Here is a 21,001-nt window from a genome sequence, read left to right on the forward strand (position 1 = left end):
AAGCGAAGTCATGGAGAAGATTATTTGGAGGAGAGTGGTGGAGTACCTGGAACGGAACAAACTTATGAACGACAACCAGCACGGATCAGGAAAGGCAAATCCTGTATCACAAACCTAATGGAGTTTTATGACAAGGTAACGGAAGTAAGACACGAGAGAGAGGGGTGATTAGATTGCATTTTCTTGAACTGCAAGAAGGCTTTCGACACAGTTCCTCACAAGAGATTAGTGCAAAGGTTAGAGGATCAGGCATGTATAACAGGAAGAGCACTGCAATGGATCAGAGAATACTCGACAGGGAGGTAACAACGAGTCATGGTACGTGACGAGGTATCGCAGTGGGCGCCTGTGACGAGCGGGGTTCCACAGGGGTCAGTCCTATTACCAATGCTCTTTTTGGTATATGTGAATGACATGATGAAAGGGATGGACTCAGAAGTGTCCCTGTTTGCAGATGATGTGAAGTTAATGAGGAGAATTAAATTAGATGAGAATCAGGCAGGACTACAAAGGGACCTGGACATGCTGGAAGCGTGGTCCAGCAACTGGCTCCTCGAATTTAACTCCGCCAAATGCAAAGTCATGAAAATCGGGAAAGAGTAAAGAAGACCGCAGGCAGAGTATAGGCAAGGTGGCCGAAGTCTGCAAACCTTATTTAAGGAAAAGGATCTTGGGGTGAGTATAATACCGAACACATCTCCTGAGGCACACATCAACCAGATAACTGCTGGAGCATATGGGCACCTGGCAAACCTGAGAATAGCGTTCCGACACCTCAGTAAGGAATCGTTCAAGACACTGTACACCGTGTACATCAGGCCCATACTGGAGTATGCAGCACCAATTTGGAACCCACATCTAGTCAAGGACGTCAAGAAAGGTTTGCAACAAAGCTAGTTCCAGAGCTAAGGGGAATGTCCTACGAAGAAAGGTTAAGGGAAATCTGCCTGACGACCCTGGAGGACAGGAGGGTTAGGGGAGACATGGCCACGATACACAAAATACTGCGAGGAATAGATAAGGTGGACAGAGACAGGATATTCCAGAGAGGGGACACGGGAACAAGGGGTCACAATTGGAAGTTGAAGACTCAGATGAGTCAAAAGGATCTTAGAAAATATTTCTTCAGTCACAGAGTTGTCAGGAAGTTGAATAGTCTTTCAAGTGAGGCAGTGCAGGCAGGAACCATACATAGCTTTAAGACGAGGTATGATAAAGCTCATGGAGCAGGGAGAGTGAGAACCTAGAAGCGATAAGTGAACATGCGGGGCCAGGAGCTGAGTCTCAACCCCTGCAATCACAAATAGGTGAGTGTGCACACATGCACACCAGCGCTGATGGTATAACGAACAAGTGGGACGAGTGGCACGAAAGAATCAAAGAGGCATTACCAGGCATCATAGCAAATACAGAAACCAAGCTCACAGGAATGATGACAGTTGCCATGTTTTCAACAGGATCTTAGATCCTGAGGGAAAACAAAGGGAACAGAGGGGATGGAGGAGTGGCACCGTTCATCAGAAATCAATGGGATTTTGATGAGCAGAACACTTCAGTCTGGAGGTTCCATGGTGATAATTGCAGTGATGTATAACCCATCACAGAACAGCAGGAGGCCAAGGAAAGAATATCATGAGAGTAACAGATCAATCAATGGTTGACACACTGGCTGAAGTGGCCAGATGCGCTCATGCAAGCGGGGCAAAACTGCTGATAGTGGGTGATTTCAATCATAAGGAAATTGACAGGGAGAGCCTGGTGCCCCTTGGGGGCCCAGAAACTTGGAGGGCTAAGATGATGGAGGTGGTACTGGAAAATCTCATGTTTAAGGGACACTACAAGAGAGAGAGAGAGAGAGAGAGAGAGAGAGAGAGAGAGAGAGAGAGAGAGAGAGAGAGAGAGAGAGAGAGAGAGAGAGAGAGAGAGAGAGAGAGAGAGAGAGGAGAGGATGAGCCAGCAAGACTAGACCTAGTATTCAATTTTACTAGTGCAGATATTGAGTACATCACATTTGAAACACCCTTTGGGGCCAGTGACCACTTGGTTCTGAGCTTCGAATACTTTGTAGAGTTACAAGCTGAGAGAGAAGTAGGAAGGGCTGGACGAATGAAGCCAAACTACAAGAGAGGGGACTACACAGGCATGAATAATTTCCTGCATGCGGTTCAGTGGGTCAAAGAACTGGCAGGGAAGTCAGTAAGCGAAATGATGGGATATGTGACAACAATATGCAAGGAAGCTGAGGAGAGGTTTGTACAGAATGGTGTAGAGAGGCAAAAACCAAGTGTGCTAGAGAATGGAAGAAGTATAGAAGGCAAAGAAATCAGGAGAATAAGGAGAGCAATCGTAGAGCAAGAAATGAATATGCAAAGGTAAGAAGGAAAGTCCAACGACAATACCAAGACGATATAGCAGCGGAAGCCAAATCTTACCTGAATCTGTTGTACAGCCGTATCAGGAGGAAAACAAGAGTCAAGGACCAGGCAGTCAGGCTGAGGAAGGAAGGAGAGAATATCACAAGAAACGACTGTGAAGTATGTGAGGAGCTCAACATGAGATTCATTGAAGTGTTCACTGAGGAGACAGAAGGAACTCCAGAAAGACGGAAATGTGGGGTACACCATCAAGTGTTGGACACAATACATATAACCAAGGAAGAAGTGAAGAGGCTGCTAAGCGAGCTACATACCTCAAAGGCAATGAGGCCAGATAACATCTCTCCATGGATCTTGAGAGAGGGAGCAGAGGCACTATGTGTACCACTAACAACAATATTCAACACATCTATCGAAACAGGGCGCCTACCTGAGTTATGGAAGACAGCAAATGCAGTCTCAGTTTTTAAAAAAAGAGACAGACACGAAACATTAAACTACAGACAAGTGTCACTAAGACGTATAGTATGTAAAGTCATTGAGAAGATTATCAGGAGAAGAGTGGTGGAATACGTAGAAACGAATGAACTTATCAACGACAATCAGCATGGTTTCATGGTCGGGAAATCCTGTGTCACAGACCAACTGGAGTCTATGTCAGGGTGACAGCAGTAACGCAAGAGATAGAGGAATGGGTAGATTGCGTTTTCTTGGACTGTAAGAAGGCGTTTGACACAGTTCTACACAAGAGATTTGTGCAAAAGCTAGAGGACCAGGCAAGGATAATAAGGAAGATACTGCACTGGATCAGGGAATACCTATCGGGAAGACAACAGCGGGTCATGGTACATGACAAGGTTTCCGGGTGGGCGCCTGTGATGAGCGGGGTTCAACAGACATCAGTCCTAGGGCCGGTGATATTTCTGGTATTTGTGAACGACATGACGGAAGGAATAGACTCTGAAGTGTCCCTTTTTTCAGATGATATGATAGGAAGAGCTATAAAGGGATCTCGACAGGCTTGGTCCAGAAATTGGCTCCTGGAGTTCAACCCCACCAAGTCATGAAGAGTGAGGAAGGACAACGAAGATCGCAGAGGGGATACAATCTAGGGGGCCAGAGACTACAAACCTCACTCAAGAAAAAGGATCTTGGGGTGAGTATAACACCGAGCACATCTCCTGAGGTGCACATCAACCAAATAACTGTTGCAGCATACGGCCTCCTAGCAAACATAAGTATAGTATACCGACAGCTCAAAAAAGAATCATTTAAGACCCTGTACACCGTGTACGTTAGACCTATATTGGAGTATGCCTCTCCATTTTGGAACCCACACCTAGCCAAGCACGTAAAGAAATTAGAGAAAGTGCAAAGGTTTGCAACAAGACTAGTCCCGGAGCTAAGGGAAATGTCCTTCGAGGAGATGTTAAAGGAAAACGACCTGACGACACTGGAGGAGAGGTGAGATAGTGGGGATATGATAACGACATATAAAATACTGAGAGGAATTGACAAGGTGGACAAAGACAGAATGTTCCAAAGATGGGACACAGCAACAAGGGGTGATAGCTGGAAGCTGAAGACTCAGATGAATCACAGGGATGTTAGGAAGTATTTCTTCAGTCACAGAGTTGTCCGGAAGTGGAATAGTCTGGGAAGTGATGTAGTGGAGGCATGACCCATTCATATCTTTAAGAAGAGGTATGATGAAGCTCATGGAGTAAGAAGAGTGACCAAGTAGGGCCAGTGAAGAGGCTGGGCCAGAAGCTGTGACTCGACCCTTGCAACCGCAACTAGGTAAATACACACACCAATTCAGGAATTTTAACACTCATTCTAGGTACTTTATACAACATACGTCAGGCCTAAATTAGAGTTCACAGCCTCAGTGTGGAACCCGCTGCTGAGAAAGCATGTGAAGAACCGGATAGAGTGTAGAAGTGTGCAACAAGACTTGCTCCAGAGCTAAGAGAGAGAGCTAGAGAAAGTAAATCTAACAAGGTAAATGAGAGAAGAACCAAGGAAGGCATGATAATGTATGAAAAACTCAAATTGATAGACCAGACGGAAACGTGTTATTTGAGAGGCGAGAAACAGGTACACGGGGGCACATGTAGAAGCTGAAGAAACAGATGAGTCACAGGAATGTCAGGAAGCATATTGAGCTAATAAAAATATTTTGTTAACGTTTCGATACTTTTAATCCTCATCTTCAGGTCTACAAATTAAGAATCACAAAAGGTTAAAAAAAAAAAAAAAAAAAAAACATTAACAGAGTTCAAAGAAACATTTAAAAATTGGTATAAACCTCAACTAAAAACAAAAATACCAGGTAGTTTAAAATAAAAAGCTCTTATAAGTGCCTAGTTTAAACCTGATCATTTTAATCTTCCTCCTGAAAACCTGAAAACGAGAATAGAATCAACATTGACAAATACTCGCTTTGTTTACCGTACCACAGGTTGTGGAGCTTAGTGTGTGTGTGTGTGTGTGTGTGTGTGTGTGTGTGTGTGTGTGTGTGTGTGTGTGTGTGTGTGTGTGTGTGTGTATGTGTGTGTGTATGTGTGTGTGTGTTTGTGTGTGTGTGTGTGTGTGTGTGTGTGTGTATGTGTGTGTGTGTGTGTGTGTGTGTGTGTGTGTGTGTGTGTGTGTGTGTGTGTGTGTGTGTGTGTGTGTGTGTGTGTGTGTATGTGTGTGTGTATGTGTGTGTGTGTGTGTGTGTGTGTGTGTGTGTCTGTGTGTGTGTGTGTGTGTGTGTGTGTGTGTGTGTGTGTGTGTATGTGTGTGTGTGTGTGTGTGTGTGTGTGTGTGTGTGTGTGTGTGTGTGTGTGTGTGTATGTGTGTGTGTGTGTGTGTGTGTGTGTATGTGTGTGTGTGTGTGTGTGTGTGTGTGTGTGTGTGTGTGTGTGTGTGTGTGTGTGTGTGTGTGTGTGTGTGTATGTGTGTGTATGTGTGTGTGTGTGTGTGTGTGTGTGTGTGTGTATGTGTGTGTGTGTGTGTGTGTGTGTGTGTGTGTGTGTGTGTGTGTGTGTGTGTGTGTGTGTGTGTGTGTGTGTGTGTGTGTGTGTGTATGTGTGTGTGTGTGTGTGTGTGTGTGTGTGTGTGTGTGTGTGTGTGTGTGTGTGTGTGTGTGTGTGTGTGTGTGTGTGTGTGTGTGTGTGTGTGTGTGTGTGTGTGTGTGTGTGTGTGTGTGTGTGTGTGTGTGTGTGTGTGTGTGTGTGTGTGTGTGTGTGTGTGTGTGTGTGTGTGTGTGTGTGTGTGTGTGTGTGTGTGTGTGTGTGTGTGTGTGTGTGTGTGTGTGTGTGTGTGTGTGTGTGTGTGTGTGTGTGTGTGTGTGTGTGTGTGTGTGTGTGTGTGTGTGTGTGTGTGTGTGTGTGTGTGTGTGTGTGTGTGTGTGTGTGTGTGTGTGTGTACACACCTAATTCTGGTTGGAGGAGTCGATTCATAGCTCCTGGCCCTGAGTGTATACTCACCTAATTGTTGTTGCAAGGGCCGAGTCACAGCTCTTCGGCCCGCCTCTTCACTGGTCGCCACTAGGGCAACTCTCTCCCTGCTCCATGAGGTTTATCATACCTCTTCTTAAAGCTATATATGGAACATGCCTCCATTACCTCACTTTCCAGAGTGTTTCACTTCCTGCCTGAAGAAATACTTCCTACAATCCCTGTGACTCATTTTAGCCTTCATCTTCCAATCGTGACCCCTTGTTCCGGTGTCCCATCTCTGCAACATCCTGTCTCTGTCCACCTTGTCGATTCCTCTCAGTATTTTATGTTATCATGTCCCACCTGTCCTCCAGTGTCTTCAGGTCGATTTCCCTTAATTTTTCGTCGTAGGACATTACCCTTATCTCCAGGACTAGTCTCGTTGCAAACCTTTGACTTTTTCTAGTTTCCTGACGTGCTTGGCCAGGTGAGGGTTTCAAACTGGAGCTGCAAACTCTATTATGGGCCTGACGTATACGGTGGACAGGGTCCAGAACGATTCCTTACTGAGAAGTCGGAATGCTATTCTTAGGTTCGCTAGTTCGCTGCTGCCTTCCCGTCATGTATTCTCTGATCCATTGCAGCGCCTTCTCTGTAATACCTGCCTGGTCCTCCAGCTTTTGCACTAGTCTCTTGTGTGGAACTGTGTCAAAAGTTTTTTTTATAGTCCGAGAATATGCAATCTACCCACCCCTAACTATCTTCACTTACTGTTGTCACCTTGTCATAGAACTCCAGGAGGTTTGTAACACAGGATTTCCCTTCCTTGAATCCCTGCTGGATGTCGCAGATAAGTTCATTCCTTTCTAGGTGCTCCACCACTCTTCTCATAATCTTCTTCATGACTTTGCATACTATGCATGTCATTGATACTGATCTGTAGTTTATGTTGCATGTCCGTCTCTTTTTTTTTAAAAATTAGGACTACATTTGCTGTCTTCCATACCTAAGGAAGTCACCCTGTTTTGATAGATGTTTTGAAGATTGTTGTTAGTGGTACACAGAGTACCTCTGTTCCCTGTCTCAGGACCCACAGAGAGATGTTATCTTGCCCAATCGCCTTTGAGGAATCCAGTTCGCTTAGCAGCCTCTTCACCTCCTGATCGGTTGTGTGTATTGTGTTCAACATTTGATACAGTACCCCACCACTTCGTGCTTCTGGAGTCCTTCCTGTCTCCACTGTAAATACTTCTTAAAATCTCTTGTTGAGCTCCTCACATACTTCTCGGCCATTCGTTATGAGCTCCTATCCTTCCTTCTTCAGCCTTATTACCTGGTCCTTTAATATAGTTTTCCTCCTGATGTGGCTGTACAACAGCTTTGGGTAGGACTTGGCTTTCGTTGCTATGTCATTATCGTATTGTCGCTGGGCCTCCTATTTTACCTGTGAATATTCATTTCTGGCTCTTCGACTACTCTCCTTATTCTCCTGGGTCCTATGCCTCCTAAACTTCTTCCATTCTCTATTATATTTCGTTTTGACCTTTCTCCACCTCCGAGTGAACCAATGGCTCGTCCTGGCCTTTTCGTTAGGTTTGTTGCTCTTCGGTACAAACCTTTCCTCAGCTGCCTTGCAAATTGTTGTCACATATTCCATAATCTCATTTACTGATTTCTCTGCCAGTACTCTGTCCCACTGAACTTCACACAGGAAATTCCTCATGCCTGTGTAATCTCTTCTCTTGTAGTTTGGTTTCATTCTTCTTGCCCTTCCTGCTTCCTTCCACTATGTATTCAAAGCTCAGAAGCTCATGATCGCTAGCTCCGAGGGTCCTTTCGTATCTGATGTCATCAATATCTGCATTACTAAAGGTGAACACTAGGTCCAGTCTTGCTGGTTTGTCCACTCGTCTCTCTCATGGTCTCCCAAACGTGTTGATGCGTGAGTTTTGTCAGTACCACCTCCATCATCTTAGCCCTCCACGTTTCTGGGCATCCATTTGTGGCTCCGGCTTTTTCCAGTCGATTTCCTTATGACTGAAGTCACTCACAACTAGTAGCTTGGCCCTGCCCACATGGGCCCTTCTGGCCACCTGAGCCAGTGTTGGCCACCTCAGTCAGTGTGTCAACCAGTGTTCCGTTTTTTCATTGTATTCTTATCTTGACCTCTTGCTATTCTGCGGTGGATTATACATCACTGCAATCACCACCTTGGGACCTCCAGTCTGAAGTGTCCCTATTATGTAGGCCCTTTCTTCCCCTCTGTCCAACTCCTGAAAATTCCACTGGTTTTTGATGAACAGTGGAACTCCTCCACCGCATACATTCCCTCTGCCTTTCGTCATGCTCTGATATCCCGTTGGAAAGATGGCGTCTGTTATCATTCCTGTTAGCTTGGTTTCCATGAGAGCTGTGATGTTAGGTGATGCCTCTGGGATTCTTTCGTGTCACTCCTACAACTTATTCGTTATCCCATCCGCGATGGTGTACCATACCTTCAGTTTCCTCTCCAACACCATATTCCTCTGGGGTTGGGGGGGGGATGGAGACCTGGCAGGGTGCTATGGAAGTCTACTGCTTAGGGTGGGTTATAAGGATGGTGTGTGTGTGTGTGCTTGTGTGTAATCACTTATATGTACTCATCTATATGTGGTTACAGGGGTCAAACAACAGCTCCTGGTCCCACCTCTTCGCTGGTTCCACTAGGTCCACCCTCTCCCTGCTGCAAGAGTTTTGTTGTGCTCCTTAATAATATGTAGGATCCTGCCTTCACCACTTCACTCTCAAGATTGCTCCACTTCCTCACTACCCTAAGGCTAAAGAAATACTTCCTAACATTCACTTCCTCACTACCCTAAGGCTAAAGAAATACTTCCTAACATTCCTGTAACTCATCGGAATTTTCAACTCCTAGTTGTGTCGACTTATTCTTGTGTCGGTCGAATCTCTGAAACATTGTGGCCAGTCCACCTTGTCAATTCCTTTCAGTATTCTATACGCTGTGAGCGGACTCACTGAGGACTCGAAGGTACGTGTGGGTGGACTCACTGAGGGCATGAAGGTAGGTGGTGTGGGTGGACTCACTGAGTACATGAAGGTAAGTGTGGGAGGCAGTACTCTGTCCTTGTCTGCCGGAGACAACACAGGTGTAGCGGCCGACGTCCTCATGGCTGGCGCTCTTCACCACTAGCGTCCCATTGGTCACCACCTTGTGTCTGCAACAATAACAACAATACAGCATTAACACAGCTGCCTGCCTGACCATCACGATGCTCCTGATGCGTCACTCTCACTTCCTTGCTGCATGCATCACCACCACACTGCTGCCTGCAGCACACACTTCCAAGCTGCCTACATCATCACCACTACAGTTCTAACACCATAATCACAACAATGTCAGCAATAAGAGAATTATTTATTTATCGTATTAATATACAATTAATAAACAGCATAATTACATTAATATAACCCGCTGCCAACAAATACCGGATAAGCGTAACATTATTAAAATAACATCACCATCAAAGTCTGCTGCTAATATAGCAGCTAACATGTCACAGGACCATTATTAAATGTCGAGGTCATGGTCATAAAACATCCACTTACCTGTAATAATCAAACAAACATAATAATACACAAATAACCCGCACATAAAAGAGAGAAGCTTACGACGACGTTTCGGTCCGACTTGGACCATTGACAAAGTCACACTAACAGAGGTGGAGCAGGACGGCTATATATAGGCAGGAAGAGGTGGTAGTAGTAGTAGTAGTAGAAGTAGTACAAGAATTGTATATAATACCGACAGGATGAAATTAAGACACATGCACAACACCCGGGCATCCCCACCGTATTGTATTGTTCCAGTCACGGTATTGTGCCTTTTTGTTATTTATAAACATAATAATATAACGGTAGGTACAAAAATCAACTCTTTCAGAAGTTATAATCAGTTACATTCTTAATATCAAATGTTATCGTCCCTCTGTTTGTTTAGTAAGATTATTTTGCAATGACATCAGCATGTGCATCAATTTAAATGCCTAAACCATCTAAAATTAATTAAGAAACAATAGAAATAGCACTGGAAAGCTACATAATCATTTATATATTGGAACGACATACAGTGGATTAAAGTTCCACTTTCATTTACACATTACAAGCCTCATTTACACATTACAAGCCTCATTTACACATTACAAGCCTCATTTACACATTACAAGCCTCATTTACACATTACAAGCCTCATTTACACATTACAAGCCTCATTTACACATTACAAGCCTCATTTACACATTACAAGCCTCATTTACACATTACAAGCCTCATTTACACATTACAAGCCTCATTTACACATTACAAGCCTCATTTACACCAGTACAAGTCTCAGTTACAGCAATACAAGTCTCACTCACACTAGTACAAGTCTCACTTACACCAGTTCAATCCTTACACCAGTACAAGCCTCACTTACACCAGTACAAGTCTCATTTACACCACAACAAGCTTCACATACACTAGTACAAGCCTTATTTACACTGGAACAACCATTATTTATACCAATCCAATACAAGCCTCATTTACACCTGTAGAAGCCTAACTTACACCAGTACAAACCTCACTTACACCAACACAAGCCTCGCTTACACCAATACAAGCCTCACTTACACCAGCACAAGTCTCATTTACACCAATACAAGTCTCACATCAGTATAAGTTTCATTTACACCAGGACAAGTCTCACTTACGGAAGTAGAATCCTCGATTACACTAGTACACGTATCAGTACATACCTCACTTTCACCAGTACATACCTCACTTTCACCAGTACAACTCTCGTTTACACAAGTACAAGCCTCGTTTACGCTAGTAAAATCCTCATTTTTAATCAGTACAAGCCTGATTTTCACCAGTATAACTTTCATTTACACCACTGCAAGCCTCACTTACCAATTTCTCAGCGTATATACGTTCGTATATACGTTCGTAGTGTATTTATCCCATTTAAGTTCTCACCACTTTTCATCCCTTTTTTCCTCCATCCTAACAATTTTGCAGCTAAAAATAAATGTCTTTGATATAACTAATTCATTTCCCAACCAGTGTCAGTAGCCTGAGGGACATTTCTGAAACCTGATTAATTCCTAATTCTTTCTCATTCAAATTTTGCTATTGTTAGACTCAGATACTCCTGAATGTGTATAATTACTCATCAAAAACGACAGAATGACAATAGCACTTCTGTCGTCGTCTGATTAAACACCATCAGTTAAACGCTTCAAGTGTCATTATTACATTAAAAAAACCATATCATAGCAACCTTATTTAATCTTCACAGAAAGCCTAGTCTAAAATAATCATAAGGTGACAATCTTTACCTACAAAAATTAATATTTATCAGATTCAAACAATATCTTGTCTAATAACATTGCAACGTAGATGACATTGATGCTTCTAGATTACCTTTAAGAGAAAATTACTGTATCTAAGACTTGTTTTTAACAATAACAATTATGTAAATGTTGTCGATATTCCAAAGTTACCTTACAACGTCACACTAACACTGCTGCTTGACTCAACGCTACGTCACACTAACACTGCTGCTTGACTCAACGCTACATCACACTAACATTGCTGTCTGCATCACCACTACATCACACTAACACTGCTGCCTGCATCACCACTACGTCACACTAACACTGCTGCCTGCATCACCACTACATCACACTAACACTGCTGCCTGCATCACCACTACGTCACACTAACACTGCTGCCTGCATCACCACTACATCACACTAACACTGCTGCCTGCATCACCACTACGTCACACTAACACTGCTGCCTGCATCACCACTACGTCACACTAACACTGCTGCCTGCATCACCACTACGTCACACTAACACTGCTGCCTGCATCACCACTACGTCACACTAACACTGCTGCCTGCATCACCACTACATCACACTAACACTGCTGCCTGCATCACCACTACGTCACATTAATACTGCTGCCTGCATCACCACTACATCACACTAACACTGCTGTCTGCATCACCACTACGTCACATTAATACTGCTGTCTGCATCACCACTACATCACACTAACACTGCTGCCTGCATCACCACTACGTCACACTAACATTGCTGCCTGCATCACCACTACATCACACTAACACTGCTGCCTGCATCACCACTACGTCACACTAACATTGCTGCCTGCATCACCACTACATCACACTAACACTGCTGCCTGCATCACCACTACGTCACACTAACACTGCTGCCTGCATCACCACTACGTCACACTAACACTGCTGCCTGCATCACCACTACGTCACACTAACACTGCTGCCTGCATCACCACTACGTCACACTAACACTGCTGCCTGCATCACCACTACATCACACTAACACTGCTGCCTGCATCACCACTACGTCACATTAATACTGCTGCCTGCATCACCACTACATCACACTAACACTGATGCCTGCATCACCAGTACATCACATTAATACTGCTGTCTGCATCACCACTACATCACACTAACACTGCTGTCTGCATCACCACTACGTCACATTAATACTGCTGTCTGCATCACCACTACATCACACTAACATTGCTGCCTGCATCACCACTACATCACATTAATACTGCTGTCTGCATCACCACTACATCACACTAACACTGATGCCTGCATCACCAGTACATCACATTAATACTGCTGTCTGCATCACCACTACATCACACTAACATTGCTGCCTGCATCACCACTACATCACATTAATACTGCTGTCTGCATCACCACTACATCACACTAACATTGCTGCCTGCATCACCTCTACATTACACTAACATTACTGCCTGCATCACCACCACATCACACATTGTTGTCATATATTCCATTATCTCATTTACTGTTTTCCTTGCCAGTTCAGTCCCACTGGAGCTCGCACAGGAAATTCTTCATGCATGTATAGTCCCTCTCTTCTACTTTGGCTTCATTCTTCTTGCCCTTAACGCTTCATCTCTCCACTTGTAACTCTACTGTGTATTCGAAGGTTAGAACCACGTGATCACTAGCTCCGAGGAGTCTTTCATATGTGATGTCCTCAATATCTACACAACTCAAGATGAGTACTAGGTCCAGTCTTCCTGGTTCATCCTCTCCCCTCTCTCTCTAGTAGTGTACCTAACCTGTTGATAAATGAGGTTTTCCAGTACCACGTCCAACATCTTAGCCCTTCCCAGTCGATTTCTTTGTGAATGAAGTCACCCACAACCAGTAGCTTTGCCCTGCTCACATGGGCCCATCTGGCCACTTCAGCTAGTGTGTCAACCATCTCTCTGTTATTCTTATCATATTCTTCTCTAGGCCTCCTGCTGTTCTGTGCTGGGTTATCCATCACTGCAAGCACCATCTTGGGACCTTCAGTCTGAAGTGCTCCTAGTGTGTGTGCTTGTGTACTCACCTATTTGTTGTTGCAGGAGTCGATTCATAGCTTCTGGCCCCGCCTGTTCACTAATTGCTACTAGGCCCTTTCTCTCCCTGCTTCATGAGCTTAATCTAACCTCGTCTTAATTAAAACTATGTATGGTTCTTGCCTCCACTACGTCACTTTCTAGACAACTCTGTGACTGAAGAAATACTTCCTAACATCCCTTTGACCCATAGGAATCTTCAACTTTTAACTGTGACCCTTTGTTTCTGTGTCCCATCTCTGGAACATCCTGTCTTTGTCCACTTTGTCAATTCCTCGCAGTATTTTATATGTCATTATCATGTCTCCCCTGACCCTTCTGTCCTCCAGTGACGCCAGGCGAATTTCCTTAACCTTTCTTGGTAAGACAATCTCTTTAGTTCTGGAATTATTCTTGTTGCAAACCTCTGCACCTTCTCTAATTTCTTGACGTGATTGACCAGGTGTGGGTTCCAAACTGGTGCTGATGATGATGATGATGATGATGATGATGATGATGATGATGTGTGTGTGTGTGTGTACTCACCTATTTGTACTCACCTATTTGTGGTTGCAGGGGTCGATTCATAGCTCCTGGCCCCGCCTCTTCACTAATTGCTACTAGGTCCTCTCTCTCCCTGCTCCATGAGCTTTATCATACCTCGCCTTAAAACTATGTATGGTTCCCGCCTCCACTACTTCACTTTCTAGGCTATTCCACTGCTTGACTACTCTATGACTGAAGAAATACTTCCTAACATCCCTTTGATTCATCTGAGTCTTCAACTTCCAATTGTGACCTCTTGTGTCTGTGTCCCATCTCTGGAACATCCCGTCTTTGTCCACCTCATATATTCAGCGCAGTATTTTATATGTCGTTATCATGTCTCCCCTGACCCTCCTGGCCTCCAGTGTCGTCAGGCCGATTTCCCTCAACCTTTCTTCGTAGGACAATCCCCGTAGCTCTGGGACTAGTCTTGTTGCAAACCTTTGCACTTTCTCTAATTTCATGACGTGCTTGACTAGGTGTGGATTCCAAACTGGTGCTGCATACTCCAGTATGGGCCTGACGTAAATGGTATACAGAGTCTTGAACGAATCCTTACTGAGGCATCGGAACTCTATCCGTAGGTTTGCAGCAGTTATCTGATTGATGTGCGCCTCAGGAGATATGCTCGGTGTTATACTCACCCCCAGATCTTTTTCCTTGAGTGAGGTTTGCAGACTTTGGCTATCTAAACTATATTGTGTCTGCGGTCTTCTTTGCCCTTCCCCAATCTTCATGACTTTGCATTTGGCAGGGTTAAACTCAAGGAGCCAGTTGCTGGACCAGGCTTGTAGCCTGTCCAGGTCTCTTTGCAGTCCTGCCTGATCCTCATCCGATTTGATTCTTCTCATTAACTTCACATCATCCGCAAACAAGGACACTTCTGAGTCTATCCCTTCCGTTATGTCATTCACATATACCAAGAACAGCACAGGTCCTAGGAATGACCCCTGTGGAACCCCGCTTGTCAGAGGCGCCCACTCAGACACCTCTAGCTTTTGCAGTAACTTCCTGTGAGGTGAGTGTGTGTGTGCTGGCTTATATGTGATTCCATTGGTCGATTCGCTGTCCTTAAATGAACTAGTTCATCACAGTTCCTTGCCCCGCCTCTTCGCAGTTCCCCATTAGGTCCACTTCTCGCTTCAGGTGCCTAATCGTACCACTTCTTTAACCTATGACATCGGAGTTTAAAACTACCAGCTGTGCCCTTCTTTTCCTCTGTCCCATCTCCCAATCAATCTCTATTCACCCTGTCAAGTTCTCTAAGTATTTTGTACGTTATCTTATCCCTCCTAGATATCCTGTCCTTCAGAGTTATTAGGATGAGTTCCCTTAACCTCTCCTCATTGGACATAACCCTGAGCTCCGGAGCTTCTTTCGCGGCAAACTACAGCACTTTCTCCAAAATTCCTAATTTCTAGATGTGTTTCATCACTGATTCCTTACGTAAATGTCGAAAAGCTATTTTTAGATTTGCCAGCGCTCATTTGCTGCGGATGTGATTTGGTTGATATGCACCTTGGGTGATATGCTCGGTATAATACTCACCCCAAGGTCCTACTTTAGTAAGGTTGGCAGGCGTTGTTCTTCGAGTTTATACACTTACGCACTTTCCCAAACTTCATAACTTTACACTTGTTTGTAAAACTCCTGTACTCTTTTGTCTGACAATGCTTGTAGCTTGTGCATATACCTCTGTAGTATTTCCTGGTTAACGTCTCCTTGTGATCTCAACTTTAGTTTCACCTAAACGCTTCTTTGCGTGTGTGTGTGTGTGTGTGTGTGTGTGTGTGTGTGTGTGTGTGTGTGTGTGTGTGTGTGTGTGTGTGTGTGTGTGTGTGTGTGTGTGTGTGTGTCTGTGTGTGTGTGTGTGTGTGTGTGTGTGTGTGTGTGTGTGTGTGTGTGTGTGTGTGTGTGTGTGTGTGTGTGTGTGTGTGTGTGTGTGTGTGTGTGTGTGTGTGTGTGTGTGTATGTGTGTAACGTTAGCTTATTCGTCTCGGAAAAGCTAATATTAGAGAATGCGAATCAGTTTTGTAAATACTGTGCTCAGCATTTAGCTCCTTGGAATTCTAAGAGACAAATATATATTTTTCGCAAGTCATTAATTTATTGCACAAAACAGATCAATGCAATGCTACAATAGTGTGCACATTAATTGGGACGAGAAATTTTTTTGATTATCCCATAATACGTCTTATTATCCGGCGTAAGTAGTGAAGTTCGAGTTCTTTTATTTTAGAAGAGTTAGCTACTGACTTCTGGTAACAATCCAGCTGTGTTGTTACTCTGCTACTCTCGACGGTGCTACAACAGCTGTTGTTCAGTAAAGCTATTTCTGCAAGAGTGCTCCGTGAGTGAATGTGGAATCTCCGAATTCTCCTTCAATTTATGAATATTTCTGAAATTCCTGATGGAAGTTACACCTAGGAAGCCTGCAAGTATTGTAGCTCTTAAAAAACATGCTCAGCCTAAGAAAGTCAACCTTTGTTCGGATTCTGGACAGAGCTGACTACACTAGTGATTGTGGAGCGTTGCGTCCAGGAAGATGCGAGACAGCACCTCAGGATGACAAGGTTATCATATGAAAAGTTTGAAGGATCGCAAGAAAACCAGTTAAAATCTTCAGAGAGATTTGGCTTCAGTTGACACAAATATTGTTTTTTTTAAGTGTTCGACGCTGGCTCCTTGAAGTTGGCAGAACTGCCAGGAAGCCGATAAACAATTATTGACTGCTGGTATGAAGAGAAATGGCTACAGTGGCACTAGGTTATAAGGAATGGGCTGAGATCAGAGCTATTGATACGGAGCAAAGGCGAACATCTTCGTAGTGGACACATTCAACAAGCGCCAAAATACCTAACTAAGATGTTTTGGGGTAAATTCACTGCTAAACGCCCTGGACAGCTTGTTATTGTTGAGGGAACGATGAACAGTGACAGATACAAGGCAATCCTGGCAACTTATTTGCTTCCCATTCTGGATAGAGACTTTTGTGATGGAGAAGGCAGTTTCCAGCAGGATCTTGCTCCATGCCACACTTCCAGAAAAATACTGATATTCTTCGGAGAAAGTGGGCTAAGCATTCTAAACTGGCCTGGAAACTCTCTTGACCTCAACCCAATTGAGAATCTCTGGACAATAACCAAACAGGATTGTATCTTTATTGGGGAAACGTTTCGCCATGCAGTGGCGTTATCAGTCCTATACGAAGAAGAATGATGAAGATCAGAAGGCGTTTGAGGTAATCAGTCCCTCAACTTGCAATCGATGTAATCAGTCCATCAGTCTTGAAAAAAAAAAAACAGAGCATATGCGCAAAATGGCTTATATACTGTAGATAGGTGAGGTGAAGCAGTCGTAGGCGATATCACAGTGGACAAATCTACATGTGGAAGTAGGTCATGCCTAAGGTTGGGCAAGTGAATTTATCAACTTTTCTATTTTCTGAATCATTTGTCTACATTCCTGTCAGACAGTAGCATCCTGGGTCTTGATACAGAGAATTTTTCACTTGCCTAACTTTAGGCATGACCTAACTCCACCTTGGATTTGTCCACTGTGATATCGCCTACGACTGCTCCACCTCACCTGTAATACAGTATATAAGTCACCTCTTCGTGCATATGCCGTATTCTTTTCAAGATTGATGGACTGATTACATCGACTCCAGGCAGAGGGACTGATTACCACAAACTCCTTCTGATCTTCATCATTCTTGTTTGTATAGGACTGATGACGCCACTGTTTGGCGAAAAGTTTTCTCAATAAAATACCGAAGTAATGCACATGTGTCTAATTTATCAACTTGTTGGTTCTTTGAACAATTTGTCTACATAAAGGGGATTACCAATAGACCCATGGCTGTTTTCAAGGAGCTGGAGAATCACCTAGTCAGTACCTGACCAGCCGCACTGTGATTCGTACGTCGGTCTGAGTGTGGCCAGCAGTAACAGCCTGGGTGATCAGGCCCTGATCCACCGTGAGGCCTGGTCATGGACATGGACATGGGGACGTTGAGCCTCGGTATGCCCTCCAGGTACCATCCAGGTATACTCCACTGCTATCACCTATTTTTCATGCTAATCCCCTAGTTTCTTCAACAGCTGACAACAGAAGGTCAAGAAGTGTTGTACACACTGATATGGTAATGTCATCACTGTGTGGCACAGTTCTCCTTGCTGACTCCAAATCAGGATATTCCCTCTTGACTTCTTTTATCGATTGAAACCTTTCACGTTCACCATCCAGAGGTAACAATCATCCCGGTGGCTTCTCGGCTCTCTCCACACCACTGGCACACCGATTTTAAACCTTTCCTTTTCCTATTTTTCCACTGTTAGAGGATGTCACTTTCAAAGAGCATAACATTGTATCAATCGCATCTGCTAGAAAAATGACAGGATGGATAATGAGAACCTCCAAAACTAGGGATGCTAAGCCCATGATGACACTATTCAGGTCACTTGTTTTATCTAGGCTGGAATATTGCTGTACACTAACAGCACCTTTCAAGACAGGTGAAATTGGTGATCTAGAAAGTGTACAGAGAACTTGCACGGCGCGCATAACGGAGATACAACAACTCAATTACTGGGAGCGCTTGAAGTTCCTCAACCTGTACTCCCTAGAACGCAGGCGAGAGAGATACATGATTATATACATTTGGAAAATCCTAGAGGGATTAGTACCAAACTTACACACGAAAATCACTCCCTGTGAAAGCAAAAGATTTGACAGACGATGCAACATCCTGCCAATGAAGAGCATAGGTGCCACTAGCACGATATGAGACAACACAATAAGTGTCCGGGGCCCAGGACTGTTCATCTGCCTCCCAGCATACATAAGGGGAATTACCAATAGACCCCTGGCTGTCTTCACGTAGGCACTGGACAGGCACCTAAAGTCAGTACCTGACCGGCCGGGCTGTAGTTCGTACGTCGAGTTGCGTGCGGCCCACAGTAACAACCTGGTTGATGAGGCCTGGTCACAGACAGGGCCGCGGGTTCGTTGACCCCCCGAAACTCTCTCCAGGTATACTATTTCAAGCATTTTACACAGGTATTGCAAACAATGATAGGGAATCCTAGATTTGTCTTGTGTCGCCACACCAAAATAAGCCAAATAAAATCGTTTTACTAAAATCTGTGATTCTTTTCCTTGTTTTTGCAAGGAGTATTCGCCACAAATGTAACAAAATGCATTGATATTGTTTAAGCAAGCTGTTCCTGAAGAACTCTTGTTTCCCCTTGAAAAAAATAACAAAATAAATATTAAAATATTTTGACATAATCGTTGATACAACTTTCGTTAAATATTAAATAATTTAAAAATTAAATTCTAATCTTTATCAAAACTATCATCATTTACAAAATGTCACTGTATATATAAATGTCACTGTATATATAAATGTCACTGTATGTACAAATACACGAGTTAGGGCTAAATTCCTTGTTAATTGAGGGTAGGAAGGCAATATCTCACAAACTAAAGACTCTTTGTAAATCTACTGATAATTTCGAAGCCACAATCACAATTATACCCTAATTAAGTTCAAATATCTATGGCAACTATTTTTGGTTGACCAGTAATATACTACTACTACTACTACTATTACTACTACTACTACTATTACTGCTACTACTACTACTACTACTACTACTACTACTACTACTATACTACTACTACTACAGGCTATTGACTCTGAAGGGAGTATTGCTCTAAGCTTAAATATGATGAGTTTAGTTAATCCACATTTTATGGATCAAAGTATTTTTATCGGGTGGAGAAATAGTTACATTTCAGCCATAATTACCCTCGTGTAATCGATATGCTTTAAACCCCATTACGCAACTATTAAGAGTTCCATCTGTCGGAAATGAGAAAGACTTACCTTAGGGAGTTGGGGAGGGCTAGTCCCTCCCTGCGCCAAGTGATGGTAGGGGCAGGGAATCCCCCAGCAGGGCACCACAGTCGTACATCTTCCCCAGCCACCGCTGTAATGTTCGGCATTGCACGCACGAACGGTGGACCTTAGGGAGCAGAAGTACGGAAGTGTCATGGGCACACCGGTGAGAGAAGGTTGCTATATCTAAATACTAAAAAAATGATGTATCCGCTAATATTATCCTCATTTTATATTAATTATCAAATAGTTTAAGCTGACAGATAGCCTCAGTGTTCTTCATAAAATACTTTGAAGAGCTGTTAAGGTAAGAAACATGTTAACCAACACCAAAGTTTTTTCGATTTGAAGATTTTATTTGGAAGATTTGATCTCCTAATACAAGAATCTCGTCTCAACCTTATTAAAATACAATCATCCAGTCACATGCAATGATGTGAAGAATATGCTACGAGCCAGGAATGATTAGCTAATTTAACTTTACAATCCGTTTATTAACGGCCATAAAATTAACACGTAACGATAAAACAAACTCGAAAAACCATTCCAGATGTTGAAAATATAAATACAGAAACATGGACAATATAAAAAATTTTCCCGTGTGAGATTAAAATCATTCCATCATTAAAAAAAAGACAAAAAAACAGATGACTGCAATATAAGAATCGTTATATAAGGTCATGGGACACAAAACCGACACACCCAAAACGCTAATTTTCGTTAGTTTCGAGAAATAGCTGAAGTAACAGGCAAATTACTCTGTCTAAACAGCTTTTACTCAATTTCTGCCAAATTTAAAAGATCAATAGCTCTGGAAAAGCCTGGATAACTGTTCAACTTACATTTCTAGAGACAGGCTCACCTTGCAGTGCTAGAGCCAGGTGCATCTCACAGTGCTAGAGCCAGGTGCATCTTACAGTGCTAGAGCCAGGTGCATCTCACAGAGCTAGAGCCAGGTGCATCTTACAGTGCTAGAGTCAGGTGCATCTTACAGTGCTAGAGCCAGGTGCATCTTACAGTGCTAGAGCCAGGTGCATCTTACAGTGCTAGAGCCAGGTGCATCTTACAGTGCTAGAGCCAGGTGCATCTTACAGTGCTAGAGTCAGGTGCATCTTACAGTGCTAGAGCCAGGTGCATCTTACAGTGCTAGAGCCAGGTGCATCTTACAGTGCTAGAGCCAGATGCATCTTACAGTGCTAGAGCCAGGTGCATCTTACAGTGCTAGAGCCAGGTGCATCTCACAGTGCTAGAGCCAGGTGCATCTTACAGTGCTAGAGTCAGGTGTATC

At 43.6% G+C, this 21,001-nt stretch overlaps 1 protein-coding gene across 1 annotated transcript in view; it reads right to left on the reverse strand.

Annotated features, from left to right (window-relative positions):
• Nucleotides 1-21,001, reverse strand: part of LOC128687121 (cell adhesion molecule Dscam2) — a 139,659-nt gene that overhangs the window by 102,718 nt on the left and 15,940 nt on the right. Inside the window, exons 4-5 of the mRNA XM_070098295.1 lie at nucleotides 19,702-19,840; nucleotides 8,888-9,018 (exon numbers count right to left, since the gene is read on the reverse strand). Coding sequence (XP_069954396.1) covers nucleotides 8,888-9,018; nucleotides 19,702-19,840 — 270 coding nt within the window. The remainder of the gene's footprint in view (nucleotides 1-8,887; nucleotides 9,019-19,701; nucleotides 19,841-21,001) is intronic.

Source organism: Cherax quadricarinatus, chromosome 62 (assembly GCF_038502225.1).
Source record: "Cherax quadricarinatus isolate ZL_2023a chromosome 62, ASM3850222v1, whole genome shotgun sequence".
Classification (NCBI taxonomy): Eukaryota; Metazoa; Arthropoda; class Malacostraca; order Decapoda; family Parastacidae; genus Cherax; species Cherax quadricarinatus.